Genomic DNA, 16,184 nt, shown 5'->3' on the forward strand with positions numbered 1-16,184 from the left:
CTCCCAGATTAGAGTTCTGCACTTAATCATTACACCAAACTAGCTCTCCATGAGAAGCACGATGTGGCCACAGTGATTCAGTGCTCTAATCACATCTAGGTTAGAGAAATGTACTTTGCATGGGGCTGCATTTGAAGACTGTCTGGCACCTTCAGTTGCTTCAAAATACACCAACCAGACTGCAAGCTGGTATCAATTACAGAGGACAAATCTCACAGAACACTGATTGCCTGTTTCTTTCTTGTTCTAGTTCGCAGTGCCAGTTCTCGCCTTTGAAGCCACAAACTGGAACCACCTGTTTCTTCTAACCCCACAGATCAAGGTAATCTTCAAAGGTCCTACTCCTTCACATGGGTGGCAATTAGAGGCACAGCCTCTTCTGTTATCATGCCTCACCTTTGGAATCCCCTCCGTGCAGGGATCTACCTGGCACCAAATCTGTTACACTGTAGTTACTGGGGTTTATGCTGTGGATTTTGTTACTGATGTATACAGCTTTTTATTTGCTTTTTTACTGCTGTCTTATTGGTTTAATTTTTGCAAGCTGACTTGTGAGATATTAGGTGAGAATCCAACTGTTTCAAATAAATAAATACCTACAACAGCCTCTAGCTTCACCACATTTGGTACAATGATGAGATTACACCTATCTGGATGCTTCCTATTTAACTGGAATCATATCCCTGTCCACTTGCAGCTCAGGAACACCTCTGTTTCCTTATGGATGCCGAGCCACTGTAGCCCATTTTTATCCTCCTCTTAGGTCTCTCTTCATTTATATAAAACTAACATTTTTTTTCAGACTCTGTTATCAATCCTTTACAAATAGGCATCAATTTTACACACCACATCCGAAACTCCTGGAAACAAACAAGTTTCTCCTGACATCCTCCAGCTTCCTTCCCTAAAATGATTGTCTTCTCATTTTTCATTAAGCTGTGTTGTTTTGGGGTCCTTAAAATGAACCTGCAACACCTCCGACATATAAAAAGGAAGTCAGCTGAAGATCTGATCTGGTAAAGCTGAAGAGCTAAGAGTTATAGGGAACCAATCCAATGCCAGATTTAGCTTTCATTCCCCGAGGCCTTTAACGCTTGATACATCACTCTGATGTTTTACTTGATTTATTCTCGATTTTTCAACTGTTTGTACTCACTTGGGGGTTAGTCAGTTGTTTTACTCTTAATTGTTTAAACAGATTTTTCACATTTTTACTCATCCAAGACTGTGGGCTCAGGCTGTCACCTTTCTGTCTACCAACCAGATGGCTTTGGGAAGTTCACAGGCAGATATGATGGCAACGCCCCCTCTTCTATTATCTCTGAGAAAGGAAAAATATTTTTTTTTGCTATTATGGACACAGATCAACTATCTTGCATGCATCCTCAAAAGCCACGTGGTTAACTCACTGCCAGCTGACCCATCCATTAATCAGTCAACCTCACCACAGTCAAGCATTGTCAAACAGTCCATGAAGGCAAGAATGCAACTGTGTAGGCTTTGTTTATGGCAAAGGTGTCAAACATGCAGCCCAGGGGCCAAATCAGGCCCTTAGAGGACTTCTATCAGTCCCCCCGAGCAACTGGCTCTTGTCTGCTTCCTTCTCCCTCTCTCTTGCTTCCTTCTCCCTCTCTCTTGCTTCCTTCTGCATCTCAGCTTGCTTTACAAGGCTTGCTCAATCACTCAGGAGCTATAGAGCAAAACCTCAATTTTCTCCATTGGTTGAGGCTCCTCCCTCTCCTGGTCCCCTGGGAAGGAAGAAAAGAGCCAGAGCTTCCTTTGCCCAGTTCCCTGGATCCCATGGGAAAAATACAAAGAAAGCACCTTCACGACCAACAAATGCTAATGTTTTAAACACGTTTTCAGTGGGTTTTTTTTTAAAAAAAAACACACCTTTAGTCATGTTTGTCTGTATTCTTTAAGAAGTTTATATCTCTGCTACCTAATCTTAAACAGATACACACATGGCCTGGCCTGACATAGCCCAGCCGGGCCCAACAAGGTTTCATTTGTGTCAAATCCATCCCTCGTAACAAAGGAGTTTGACACCCCTGGTTTATGGTATCATTAGCAAGGGCAAGAGGGAAGCCTGCTTTCTCCTACCCTTGAAGTAGGCAGTGGCTACCTGCTATAACTTCTGCCGTTTTCAGAAAGGCTATTTTAATAGCTGCTTATTCCTTTGCTTCTGTTCGAGTGGTTGTTTTTATGTTGTGGCTGCAAAGTGAACTTGATGTTCCAGGGTAAATGACAAAGCCAGAACTGATCCATTCACAAACGAAACTTAACATTGCTGAAATTTATAATAATTCATTGCAATGGCTTTTAAAACTAATTTAATCATTTCATATCAACAATTAATGGTTTGGATCCAGCCACCTTTTTCACCCAACTCACTTTCTTCCTACAGCATCAACTGCATGTGGCTTTTGTTCATGCAGGCCTCATGATCCCCAGCGTAGTCTTTTTAGGCAATCAAAGAGGACCCCCTCCTCCCTTTTACACCAAAGGAAAAGCTGATGGGATCCAATTCAATATTTACTGACTTCCATGTTTCTATACCACTTTCCTCATCACTCAAGGCAGTTTACAGTAAAACAAACTGTCACACCCCTGGTGGCCCCTGCCCCACTGTGGCCGATGCTCTAGGTGTGCCCTGACTCTGATCTGGGCCCGTCTAGGCGTCCCGAAGGTCTCAGAATTGGGAGAGCAGAGCTGGGTTACTTCACCCCTTTTGCTCTTGCCTCTCCCTGGCTGTGCTTGGGCCCCACTCCCTCTCTCTCTGTTGGCCGCCCTTGCGCTGCATCAGCCTGCTTCCTCCTCGATCCCTCAGCCTCTGGCCTTTTATCTCCCCCCCCCGGGCCCTCTCCCCGCCTCCCAGGTCCCACCCCCAGCTAGCTCCACCCTCGCTCATAAGCGAGGATGCTGAGGTGGGGCTTCCTGGGGCGTGTCCTTTTTGGGTCTGCTGAGGTGGCTGGGGTGTCGGTGTTGTGTTCAGGCACCGCCACGGCTCGAGGTTTCAGCCTTCCCTGCTCTCTCTGCGGGGCGTTGTTCGGGCCTCCCCCTCCCCAAGGGCGGGCACGTCAGCTCTTCGAACTGGCAGATGTCTCGGCCAGGAGGCTGCGAGGTATGTCGGGGCCCCGGGGGGCACGGGGGGGGAGCTCCAGGCATAGTCCTGTCTCAGCCGGGATGGGACACAAACAAATTAAAACTGACACATTAAAAACAATAACACAATCAGAGAGCAATCCTGAGCAGGAACTACCCAAAATCTTGCTCAGGTCTATTCAATGGGGTTTACCCCTAGAAAAGTATTCTCAGTTAAACACCATTAGAACCGTTCAGGAAAAGCCAGTCTTGCCTGGCAGTCACAGACGTCACCTCATTCAAGGAGAAAAAAGAGTAATTCTTGTCTGACGATCTCAAGGTCTAAATATGGCTTTTGCTCAAGTATGAAACTTGTCGGTCCTTTTTGTATTGTCCTAAATAATATGAATGCTAAAATAAGTGAACCATTATCTGGCAATATATGGCCAATATTTAACAAAGCAACTTGCCACACTTCTTTTGATCAGTCGAAAGCCCAGTCTTAGTCAGCTGCATGCTGCTATGAGATTCCAAGATTAATTACATGCTGGGTGTGAAAAAGTACTTCCTCTTCTTGCCCTAAATCTCCTGCCTGCCCTTTGAGGAAGACCACATTTTATGTTTGAAAGAGACTGGTTGGCCCTGTTCACACAGCGTGTTGAGTCCGTGTTAAACTGACCTGGTTCTGTTCCGAATATCTTTGTTCCTGATATTATCGATCAGACTGCCATACCGCAATTCAAATCACTCCGCGGTGAAACCATCTTCTGCCATCCACACAACGGCACCATGCAGTTCTTTTTTTCTTCCACTATCGCATATGCGCATGTGAATAGCTTAAAACATTTTGTGGTTATGCGCATATCGCTAAGTAGTAAAAAAAATGGCGACCTAAACCAGATATCTGAGGCTCCTTTTGCTCTGGGACAGCCTTCAGACATCCGGAAGTTGGTTAATATTGAAGCAGAACTATCCAGATGGAGAAAACTACAAGGTGAAACCAGAGAACTCAAAAAACACTGCAAAGGAGCAGGTAACAAAATAATCCGGTTTCGAAAATGATTGGGGGGGGGCTACCACGAGTTAATACCGGGAGGCAGATGTTGCTGTCTGATCAGTCACTTTAAATCCAGAAGGAAACAGCAGCAACATCTGATTATACTATACGTCTGAACAGGGCCGTTGTTTCATTTGGTCCAATTCACTCCCTCCACTCCATTTATGTTTCATTTACTCCTGCCTCCACCCTCTACATTCCATCACTTTTCTTTTCAAAAGCAAAAGCCCCCACCCCAAAAAAGGGTGCTTAGGTTTTAAGTCCTTTTGCTAAAGAAACACAATCCATTACTGTTACAAGGGTTGAAAGAAGAAATTTGGTTTTCCTGCTCCTAGTATCTGGCTTATTTAATGCATGATGTTCCTGACACAATCTGGGATAATATAATGTATAAATAGATACATATCCACTTAGACTCTCCGCTGTTATCTTGAGTGACACTTCTAATGACTTTTTGCAAGAATAAATGAATAATAGGCAGTAAACAGTTCTCCCTCCCAAAACCTCTTTAATAAGACCACACAATTTCCCAAGAGACTTCTTTAGAAATTTAATGTTATTTTTTAAGAGACCTTGGTTGATGGTGGGGGGAGTAAGTTGCAAAACAGAAAAAAAAGTATTGAGATCATCAAAACAAAATCTCTTGAGGCTCTCCTGAAAGCCAAATCTAAGTCTTATTAAGGCAGATATTCCAATTAGATTGTCTGAGAGGCTCAAGTGGCTGTTCAGTATACATGGGGAAAATTCAGCTTAGAATAAGGCAAAAGTGTTAGAAATGAAGGTCAAAGAACATCAGAAAAATCTTCCAGGCCCATGTGCTTTCCCGTATGAGAAGGCCTAAACTAAAAAAAAAAAAAGTTTCCTGATCTTTATAACTTCAGTAAGGATAAAGAAGTGACAGCCAAAGACTATTTCATGACAGAATATGAAAACCTGTGGACTGCTGAGTTTGTGTGGTACAGAAGCTAACCCACTTTAAATCTCGCCTCAGCCAAGAAGTATGACGAAGTGGCCTTAGGAAAGCCAATGTTCTCTCTACTTCAAACCACCTCCCCTCACACAGTCCCACAGCTCCAAAATAGGGGTATTAAAGCTGACCTGACTGGGCTGGAAGGACACAGAAATAATGTATGAGAAGTATTTTAAATACTCAACAAGAGCTGTGTAAATGTGATTGTTGTTATGCTTCTGACCATACTGATGTCAGCTGAGCACAATATTTATGTATTAGATTTCATTCCATTCTTCTTTTAAGAAGTTCTGGGCAGAATACATGGCCCTCACCATTATTTTTTTCACCTCAGCACCCCTATGAGATGGACAGGTCACCCAGTGAGCTTCATGGGAAAGGAGGGATCAAATGCTGTAACCACTAATGCAAACAGGATCTCAGCTTTCTGATGACTGTCTTGTTTGTTTCTGCACATTTATATCCTGCTCCTCCAGAAACAGCTCGGAAATTAAAAAATTGCAAACTTGCCATGCCCATCTGCTGCACATTTCCAGTAATTTAAGTTTCCAGAGGGCAGAGCCCATTATATCAAACACTACAACTGAGAAATTAGTCTCTTGGAGTTCAGCGTTGTTTTGAAAGGACAGAGCCAATAAACTATCACATTCCCTACAAATTCCATATACTTAGACACCCTTTATTCCAAATCAGTCTGCAAAGTCACTAGCCTGACTACCTACTAACACCTCTATGATAGTCATTTGTAGCCTAAAGAAGGGAGGGTTTATATTGCTTTGCTGCTTGGTTACTTGGAAACCATTTTTATTCTATGCAAGTGAACAGAAGACCCCCAAGTACAATTTCAGCTACATGTATCCAAACTTTAAAGGGTATGGAAATAGAGCATCTTCAGTACCACTATGATCAGGACTGGTGTCTGATGATTTAGAGTGGCAGATCACAGGAGACTAGGCAGTGGCTTTGGCTACATGGTACTAGCTTTGGGTGCTTCAGAAACTGAAGAAGACTCGAAACCATGAGGGAATCACTATGGTTTTGCTCACTGCCAATGGATACAAATAATATTCCTACATCCACAGGAAGTTACCTAACTCCCCAGCTGATGCTCCCAAGAAAGTTTATTTATTTATTTAAGACATTTATTAGCCACCTTTTTCCCTTGTAGAACTCAAGCCGGCTCACAAGCTCCCACCCTCTCTTTCTACTTCTGGGCCACTTCCCACCAAACAGACCATTTAAGGTGCTTCCTGGGCACGTGTAGTTGATTGGTCTGTAGGTTCTTCAACCTTGTTGTCCTTACCAGCTCTCCTTCCTGGCCAAAGGTTTGCTTCCACATTCCAAGAGGTCCCCCCACCAACCTAGCCACAGGCGCTTTGTACATGGCTGGACCCTTGCAATCCGTATCCCCTACTCATTTCCCAGGAGGGTCTTCACCTGCCCCTATTGTCCTCCTGCCTTAAAAAGTGTCTGGCCAGCTGTCCTTGTTCTCCCACTATAACAGCCTTCTCCCATATGCACCAACTAGACAATTGGGTCATATTTGAACGTCTCGGTACCCCCCCATCATTGGAAGTACAATGGGTGGCCATGAGAGGAAAGACTTTCTCAATAGGAATGCCTTGATTCTATAATGCCTTACCAAGGAAGGTCCTCCTGACTCCTTCTCTATCTATGTTTTCACACATGCTAAGCAGTCCCTTTTAAAAGAGGGCCTATGATAGTTAAATTGCAGGCTACTTGGCTTGCGAATAGTGATCATTTTGAAGTTTCTGGTTACGTCTGTCATTTATTTGTCCATTTATTGAAACATTTACATCCCACCTTTCCTCTTGGTTCAGAATGGCTTACAATAATAGTTTAGAGCATTTTCAGTTAAAACAAAAAAAAAAATAGCAAATCCCAAATCTTTCCTGCCCTTAAAAGATGCCTACCTGGTGGAACAAGCTCCCATCGGAGATTAGGGCCCTGCAGGGACTGTTGAAGTTCCAAAGGGCCTGTAAGACAGAGCTGTTCCACCAGACATCAGCTGAGGCAGTGGACATTTTGTTATTCTGGGGCCTCCCTGCTGCAGGGAACCTGATGATATAACTCTAATGACCCATTTATCTTACACAGCTGGGGGATGTATGGAAGGAGTGGAGGCAACTGATATTACCAACTGCAAGACTGGAGTTTGCTTTTAGATTGTTATATTGCTTTTAGATTGTATATTGTTTTATTATATGTATTTAATTTTAATCTTGTATTATTGATGGTTGTTGCCTGCCCAGAGCACGTTTGCGAAAGGGCAGGCTATAAATTGAAAATAATAAATAAATAAAATAAATACCATTCAACCCCCCTCAAAAGCCCTGACAGGCAGGACTTGCAGCGCCTCCAGGGGATCTCCAAGAAGGGGGGAGGGGCTCATCTCTTCAAGGAGCTGGAGCCAAAATGGAAAAGGCCTGGGCTCTGGTCAGTGCTACATGGGCCATCCTTAGTGGTGGGACAGTCAAAAGATGGCTGCCTAATGACCATAGCTGGCACATAGGGACATACAGAAGAAGAAGATATTGGATTTATATCCCGCCCTCCACGCCGAAGAGTCTCAGAGCGGCTCACAATCTCCTTTACCTTCCTCCCCCACAACAGACACCCTGTGAGGTGGGTGGGGCTGGAGAGGACTCTCACAGCAGCTGCCCTTTCAAGGACAACCTCTGCCAGAGCTATGGCTGACCCAAGGCCATGCCAGCAGGTGCAAGTGGAGGAGTGGGGAATCAAACCCAGTTCTCCCAGATAAGAGTCCACGCACTTAACCACTACACCAAACTGGCTCTCCACAGAAATCATACAGAAATTAAGATGATGTAAAATACTCTAGGGATCCTGAAAAAGGTAGAAGGGAAAGAAATGTAATCAAATAAAAATAAACAGAAATAAATACCAAATAAACCTTACATGGCACAACATCTGAACTGGGTGTATTTAGCATTTAATTGTTGAAATATACTGTGGGTTTACATGAATAATATCATATTTCATATTTAAAGCATTTCTCAATTACAGTACGTTTGTTTCATCAGTGAAACATCATTTAGCAGAGTATTTTGTATTTCTAAACTTGAAATACTAGGCTACATAGCATGCTTTCACCCAGGCCTGAGTACAAGCCAGTCTTGAACTGAGCCACTTGCCTTGGAAAAGTGACATCTCTTCCTATGGCAGTTTTTGACAAAGTCTGTACTCACTATGTCCTGTGATATGCAGCACTGGCAGTATTTATAGTCACACGAGGTTGGTATACCAAAGTTCTTGTAAAATGATGGATGAGTTCATGAAGGACAGGAAGTTTAATGAGAACAGAATGTTCCTCAGGCTGTTGAAATGTTAACATGTGGCCATTGACACAATTATAATATTGGACTGAAGAGATTGTTGTTTGAACCAGTTCTGTTCCTATCTATTTATTACAAAATATGGTATTGTGGAAGAGCAATGCAATATGCACAAGAGAATCATTGGTGTCACACTATGGCAAAGAAAACCCATCACTTCTATGTTACCTTCAAGATATAGGTTTTTCTACAAAGAAATTACATTCATTTCACTGCCAGTCATATCTAGCACACTTAGCAATATATTCATAAGGAGACTGGCACCCTGCTAAACCCACTGACTTCAGTGCGCACAGAGGGATGCACAGGTAAAGGTAAAATATTTCAAATGGAATATACGCAAGCAATGTTGCGAGGTCTAGTTTCCAAACAAGTCAGGCTTTTTCTTGCCAAATAAATTCAGGTGAGCTCTACCATTTGACACCAATTTAGTACACAGAAGCAATCTGTTACCTGTGAGCCAATTAACACCATGCAGTTTAATTCTATGTACAACTGAGCAAGGAGGCAAGCCTTAGATTTGTATGTTCCTGATAGTGCATACGTTTGTATGCAAGTTAGCCTCGCTCACATTTTCCTTCCATCAAAAACAGGGGCGGGGGACAGAGGAATCATGACGACAGGATCTACTTGTGTTCAATAATACATAGATAAGGCTCAGTTCATTATAAACAATAAACACGTGTGGGAACTCCTGCCCCTACCACACACATATAGCATGTGTGCAGGCCCACTAATGCATCTACCATATGTATGGCCTATGTGCAGAAGTACAGTATAAATCAGCCCATAGTGAGAAAATGGGCACTATCAAATGGGCATCTGACATAGTATGGAGAGGATTCTGTAGCAAATATTTGCTACAGAATCCTCTCTATGCCCTATCTTCCGAGCCTACCTGGTAGTGCCTATTTTCACACTGTGCTCTGATTTATATATAGTACATCGCTCTGTCAAGCCAATAGTGATAATCTGCCAGAAACAAGCCAAAAGATGTCTAACTGGTTATTAGCAAATGGGAACAAAAACTGAATTTCAAGAACAGACAAAAATGTAGTCTTTAGGAGAAACATAAGTAACTGAAGAATGACAGCATAGTTCATAGATAAGAATGATACTCTGCAGAAGGAGTTACTACAACTCTTAACATCATTATTATTTAGAATAACACCAACATGCCAATGGATTTTACTGGTCTTCAGGCATGGGCTCCCCTATCACAAAGTGCTTGATCAAAAAATACACAAGGGTTTGGTATTTTTCTTCTGTGTATAGGTTAATATGTTGAATATGTATTTCAATAGGACAGAATGTGCTCAGGAGGTTCCTGAAAAAGTTAATCTGGAGAATGTGGTCAGCCTATTAAAGGTGCATTACACAGAGCACTTATAGGATAAACTATCAACATGGAAGACAAGGTCAGTGCCACTGGAGAGAAAAAAGGCAATGCACTGAGGAGTAGATGGCTTGGATCCAGTGGTAATTTCCACTGATGGACAGGCATTCCATCACCAGAGACTGACTTCTCCGCCTCCTCTTCCTCACTGCAGCCCCAAATGTTCCCAAAAATGCCAGTCCTGAGGAAAAGGGGAAGAGCTTGAGGGGGAAATTGCAGTTCTGCACTGAATACAGGAAAGTGGTGAAACCTGCCCCCCCCCACCCAGCTTCTATTTGAAAGAATCCTTCACTGGATCCAAATCATATTTCAAAAACAAGGCATAGTGCTGCTACACTGGGACTATTATTTGGGCCCCAAATGCTACAATCATTTCATTATTGGTCTCAAAAGGAAAAATATATGCATCTAATGTATAATTCCCAAGAAAAAATGAATCTTGTGAAAGGAACAGTTTAATGGAAATACCACCAATATGCGGGATTACACATGGACACTGTCATCTATTTAGATCTCACCTAAAATCTCTACAGACAGAAGCACTTTGGTCCATGGAAATACAAATTCTCCATCTTCCCCCTCCCATTGAAGGCCAAAATGCCTTGCCAAAATTATTTACTTTGTTTATATCCTGCCTTTCACCCCAATGGAGACTCAAAGTGACTTTCTCCTCTCCTCCATTTTATCTTCACAACAAACTTGTGAGGTAAGTTAGGCTGTGAGTGTGTGACTGGCCCAAGGTCACCCAAGCAAGCTTCTATAGCACAAGTGGAGACTCAAACCTGGATTTCCCAGATCCTAGTTCCACATTTTAACCACTCCACCACATCGGCACTCCATGCAGCCCACTGGCTGAACAAGCTGTGTGGTGGGGCAGAAGGAAATTTAAAAGTAAAGAAGAATAAAAGCAACAGGAAAGCAAATGTTTAACAGCTACACAGATAAATCTTAGCAGCTCTTTTGCTATATAAGCAGTTACTAACTCACCAAATCAGTCTCCTAATGTTTGAAATAACTATTGCAGCCTACAGACACACTCACAAACACATGCATGCATCCACTGCAATGACATTAATCTTCTCTCACAGGCAGACTGTCACCTGTTTCTATTCCTTGGAAGAAAAGGAGGGGGGAGGAACCTTTGTCTTGCACCCACAGACTACTTCAACAGTAAAGGAGTTCTACTGAGTCACTAATGGCTGCCTCCAGAGCTGCTTCTTCTGCACTGATTGGTCAGCAGACATTATTTCAGTCTATGCCCACACAATCGAGACACACAGAAATTGGATTCTGTGGGGTCAGAAACGGCCCCTAGCAACTGTGTCTCTGTACTAATGGTTCCCACTTTGAAAATGGCACAGAGCAAGACAAAGCTCGGTAATGACACTGCTGAACATGTGATTCCCAAACCAGGAAAGGAAAGAAGGCATTTACCGCTATGAAAAATGTCAGGTAATGTGGTGTCAGGACCCCGTATCCATAGGGATCTCTAACCAAATCTATATTTGGAAAGTACTGTGGCTCAAGGTCCCCAAGGTTAGCAGCTGAAGTGCAGCATTCAGAAGATGTGGCGCTGATGACTATACAAAGGCAGAAGGCCAAGCTTCTAACTTACTCCAGGCCCATCCAATCCAGAGGTCTCCTACTGGCTGCCAGTCACAAAAGATGATTTTTCACACCCTTATTCCTTTCTGTGCATGCTGAAAGCTACAGACATGAGCCAGCATTGTTCATGGTATTTTACTAGGCTAGTTCCTACCTTCAGTTCATAAAGTGCCTGGATGAAGCCCTGGAGTCCCCAACACAGAGAAGAGCACATTACAGAAAATGGCTTCCTTTGATCTGTTGCAATTATTTACTAAAGGGTTTTTTTTTTACATTCATAGACTGGACTGAGTTTAGTGGCAGCAAGAAAAACCATATACAAAAATTACTTCATATATCCAAGCAACATGGCAGCACATCCAAAATTTTACGAACACTCAGATATTTGAATAAATTATATAGTCTTTATACAAAGCACTGGGGAAAAAAACAGTATGGTGAACTCAAACTACAAATTCCTTCAAATAACATTTGAGTGATGAGAAATTGGAAGGGGCAGGGCAAGGTGGACGATTATACTAGACTGATGAATATATGAAGCTTCTTTGTACCGAGTCAGACCATTGGTCCATTAAGGTCAGTACTGTCTACTCATCTACTCAGATTGGAAGCGGGCTTGCACATCACTTCCTGTCTAATCTGAGAGAGAGAGAGAGATTGCATGAATTAAACCCAAGTCTTTCTGCATGCCAAGCAGATGCTCTACCACTGAGCCACAGCCCTTCTGCAAATGTTACCAAATGTATAACCGGCTGTTTAAAATGCTGACTTGAAGAGTAACAAACCGAAAATATTAGCTGAGCACAAACTACATTTTAAAGATCGAGGCAAACGTGGCTCTAGAGAGCTCTAAAAATAGCTGATCAAACTGAAAGGAAGCTTACAGCTGGCACTTCAATTACTGAGCATTGTACAAAAATGTGTTTTAATCAAAATCCTTCAGCACAGCACCTCCTTCACAGATGACATCTACAGCAAGGCAAAAGGAATAAGTTGCCAACAATTAATGCTCAAGTCAGTTAAAGATCTGCAAGTAAGAGTTTCAAGGAGATGGGAAGGAAGGCAAAGGACAAAATACCCTATATAGGTAAGCGTCAGTTAGTGTAATCCTAAACAGTTACACCCTTTCAAGTCAAAGGTCACAGAAGAGTGTCAAACTGCTTATAAAGGCAATGAATGTTATCTGCTGTCTTCCAGATCTCTTAGAAAGTTCCTTCCTCTGAACTCTCCAAAGCAAAGCTGTGCTATGAATATTAAATTCTTAATCTTGGCAATACTTCTACAATTTGGTAATCCTTGAAATCCCTATGGCAAGGCAGCTGACCAAAGGGGAGGGACAAACAAAAAGCTAATAGGTAGCTAAGCATCTGCACTTGCGCTAAGCATCCCTATCCAACTGCTCCATGTAAATTTGGCAAACTTTTAGAACTACAAACTTTGAAAAAGCTACTATTATACTAACACAAATATCAAAAATGAAGGGAGCGCAATGATGGAAATGTTTACATTTTAAAAAATAATTGGGGAGGGGGGATTCAAAATAACATCTTAAGAAGTACCTGAGCAGATAAACAGCCCTTTCAATGTCATTGAGTTCTTCATCAACTGTCAATCTTTCTATTTCTTCTGGTGTCTGTCAAGTGTGAAACACGAATTAACATTATTAACTTCTTAAATCCATGTTATAATCATTCTACTCTAGTTCTTGACCCACTACCCTTATAAACATAGGCAGTAATCCTAAAAACTATTTCTAGGACAAAGCCCCATTGTATACATTGTGATTTACTTCTGAGTAGGTTTGCTAAGGCTTACTCCCTTGATCTTGGGGTTGGTGCAATCTGTTCTAAAGTAAGCATGCCTTGCATGATGGTATTATGCTTTACAGCTTGAAAGACCAGAGCGTTTGCAATTACCGGTAAGTGGATGCCCACAGAAAATTCAAGAGTTCTTTGGCTATTAAGCTGTTCTTGTACAGAACCAGCAACCCACCAAGTCCAGTCTTCCTGTCTTTTCCAACTGGCAGCAAGGTTCTCTCTGACAAGCTGTGCTTCTTTAACTATAAATGTCAGCAGTGAACCCAGGACTTTATCCATGCAAATCTACTTAGCAGTATCCCCTGCCCACTTCCTCAATCAGACTGACAGGCTGTAATTTTTAAGTCACTTTCTCTGGCACCATCTCAGGGAAATCTAGAAAACTGTTCCAGAGCAGAATGTTCTGAGGCCTTTGGTTTTTAATCCTTGGCATTTCTGGTAACGTTTTAAAAAAATTAAAAAAATCAGGCAGTTTACTTTAACCAAGGATTTGATTTTCTCTAGGGAACAACACACAAGAACACCAAATATCCAAAATTATATAAGCATAAAACCTTATTCAAGTTAAAGTACTCAGCATCTGGACTGCTTCTCTTGCATGCAAAACTGTGTTTCAGGCAGCCTTAGGGGAAAAACTGAATTCTTCTTATCAATATCTATTAAACCCATCTACTCAAAATGAAACAAGCTGAGCCCACGCAACAGATCCTAATCCAAAATGCCATTTGATTTGAAAGAATTTTACATAACCTCCCCTTTAGGTAATGCAGACCTCTAGATACATATAGGCAGACATACCTTTAGGCTCCTGCGTACCGGCCTCTCTATAATCGTAAGTTCCTGCAGATCTTCTATGTAACCAAACAGATTGTTCTGACTAAAATCCATTTTGTAGGAGAAGATGATTATCGGATGCATGTACTACCACTAGCCTGAAAGCTTCAAGTCCTTAGCAAACCAGGGTTGTGCAAGCTTCACATTGCACTGAGGCCGGAGAGGAGAGGAAGAGCGAGAGCACGCACCAGCAGCACTCTCTCGGGGATGCACTGGTGGAGGTGGGCGAGTGGAGGCTGCTGCTGCTGCCGCTTCTACCGTCGCCGCCTCCTCCTCCTCCTCGTAGGACGCTGCTGAGCCCCCACCGCCCAGGAGGAGCCTCAGCAAACACAATGCGGCACCAGCGCAGCCCGCCGCCGTCGCTGCCGCCTCTGCTTCTCCAGGAGCATCCCTGGCCCGCTCAGCCCAGGCTCGGAAACTTTCTCGCCCCGCAAGCTTCACTTTGGCCTCAGCCCCTCCAGCGTTTCCAGGGAGAAGGCGAACAGCAACATTTCCCCTCCTCCCTTGCAAACACACACACGCCCTCCCTCCCCTTGGCTCGGAGGTGGAGCGGGAAGCGAGCCCCGGCTACAACTTTTCTTCTGTTCCACCCGGCTCTTCTGCTTGGGCCGGGGACGAAAGGGAATTGGGGGGTGGGTGGGGGGGTGGAGAGTGGGGAGGGAGTAACTCACGGGAGGTAGTTACTCGTGGAGGCAAGCAGATCCTCGAGCCGGCCAAGGGAGCCAATCATCGAGCCGGCCAAGGGAGGCTTAAGTGGATGCCCGCAGAAAATTCAAGACCTCTTTGGTTATTAAGCTGTTCCTGTACAGAACCAGCAATCGGGACCGCCCGGGAGCAAGTTTTCTTTCTTGGGGACAAATGGCTCCGAAAGACATATGGGGTGGGGAGAGTCACCTTGTAGAGGATTATTTATAGGAATAATTTAACCAAAAGGTAGCGAGTGTTGGGGTAGGGGGGAGGCTGCAGCCAATGTCTTGACGCAGCTTAGAGAATGGGGGATTTGATTCCTTGGAAGGGGGCAATGAAGAAGTGCAAATTGGGCTTGTAGGGGGAACAGGGAAGTAAGAGGTTCTGGGGGCAAAGCCCCACGTACCTTCGTGGGAAGGGCGGGATATAAATCATAAATAAACTAAACTAAAAAAGGAGCAGCTGGTGCAGAAAATGGACTGGCTCGGATTTTAACCTGCCTTCGGAGCGGTGCTCCCCCGAGGAGAGCTACCTCTCGGGCTCCCTAACCCTGGGACGACGGGGAGGGAAAAGAGGCGAACGGGGAGCCAAGCCGGATCCCAGCCGACAGGGGGACGGCGAGCCTTGGCCACCGGGGGCCTCTTAGGGCCCCCCTGAAGGATTCGGCTTCATGAGGCCCAGGCGGACTGCGCTCTCCCCGCCGCCAAAAATGGGCGCCTTGCAAGCCGGCGAGGGGAGCATGAGCAGCCGTAGCCCCCGCTGGTGTTAGCAGCGCGGAGCCCGTCGCCAGGGCAACGAGCCACTACAGCAGCCTCTGCGGGGCAAAAAAGGCTGCCCGAGCGCGCCAATATCAGAACGCGCCAAGAAAGGGGGGGGGGGGGGGTCTGGGGTCCTTGGTCAGGCTGTGCATGCCCACTTTACCCCGCCACCCTTGGGTCACGGGATCATCATGCTTCATGGTTCCCCGGCTGACTGAGAATCTTCACTTAAAGCAGGCCCTTCCTTCAACGCTTCCAATGTAAAGTCAACGTTATTTATGTCCGACTGTAGAGCATTTGTACCCCCCCCCCCAAAAAAAATCTTCATATTGTCCCCATACTGCAAACCAAGCCGGTTCTCAAAGGGGGGGGGGGAGAATAGTTCAAAAGGAATCAACAGAACAGTCTGATGAAGTGAGCTGTGAGTCACGAACTTTTAACACAGGAAGAAAATTGTTTTTAAAGTGCTATTAAACTCCTGTAAATGTTGCTCTTATCAAACTAACATCCCTCTGGAAATCTTTTATGTTAAGATCCCCCCCACACCAAAAAAAACGGTGCTGAGATTAGTCCGAAGTCCTTTTTTTTCTTTGTGAAGA

At 43.9% G+C, this 16,184-nt stretch overlaps 1 protein-coding gene across 2 annotated transcripts in view; it reads right to left on the reverse strand.

The window, feature by feature from the left end:
* PPP4R4 (protein phosphatase 4 regulatory subunit 4) overlaps positions 1-14,568 on the reverse strand; it is a 142,000-nt gene extending 127,432 nt beyond the window's left edge. Inside the window, exons 1-2 of one of the 2 annotated variants that reach the window (XM_060261119.1) lie at positions 14,105-14,568; positions 13,049-13,122 (exon numbers count right to left, since the gene is read on the reverse strand). In XM_060261119.1, the coding sequence (XP_060117102.1) occupies positions 13,049-13,122; positions 14,105-14,224 (194 nt within the window). In that variant the 5' untranslated portion in view covers positions 14,225-14,568. The remainder of the gene's footprint in view (positions 1-13,048; positions 13,123-14,104) is intronic. The other variant, XM_060261120.1, reaches the window with a different exon arrangement.
* Positions 14,569-16,184: the final 1,616 nt, after the last annotated feature.

This window comes from Heteronotia binoei, chromosome 21 (assembly GCF_032191835.1).
Source record: "Heteronotia binoei isolate CCM8104 ecotype False Entrance Well chromosome 21, APGP_CSIRO_Hbin_v1, whole genome shotgun sequence".
Taxonomy (NCBI): Eukaryota; Metazoa; Chordata; class Lepidosauria; order Squamata; family Gekkonidae; genus Heteronotia; species Heteronotia binoei.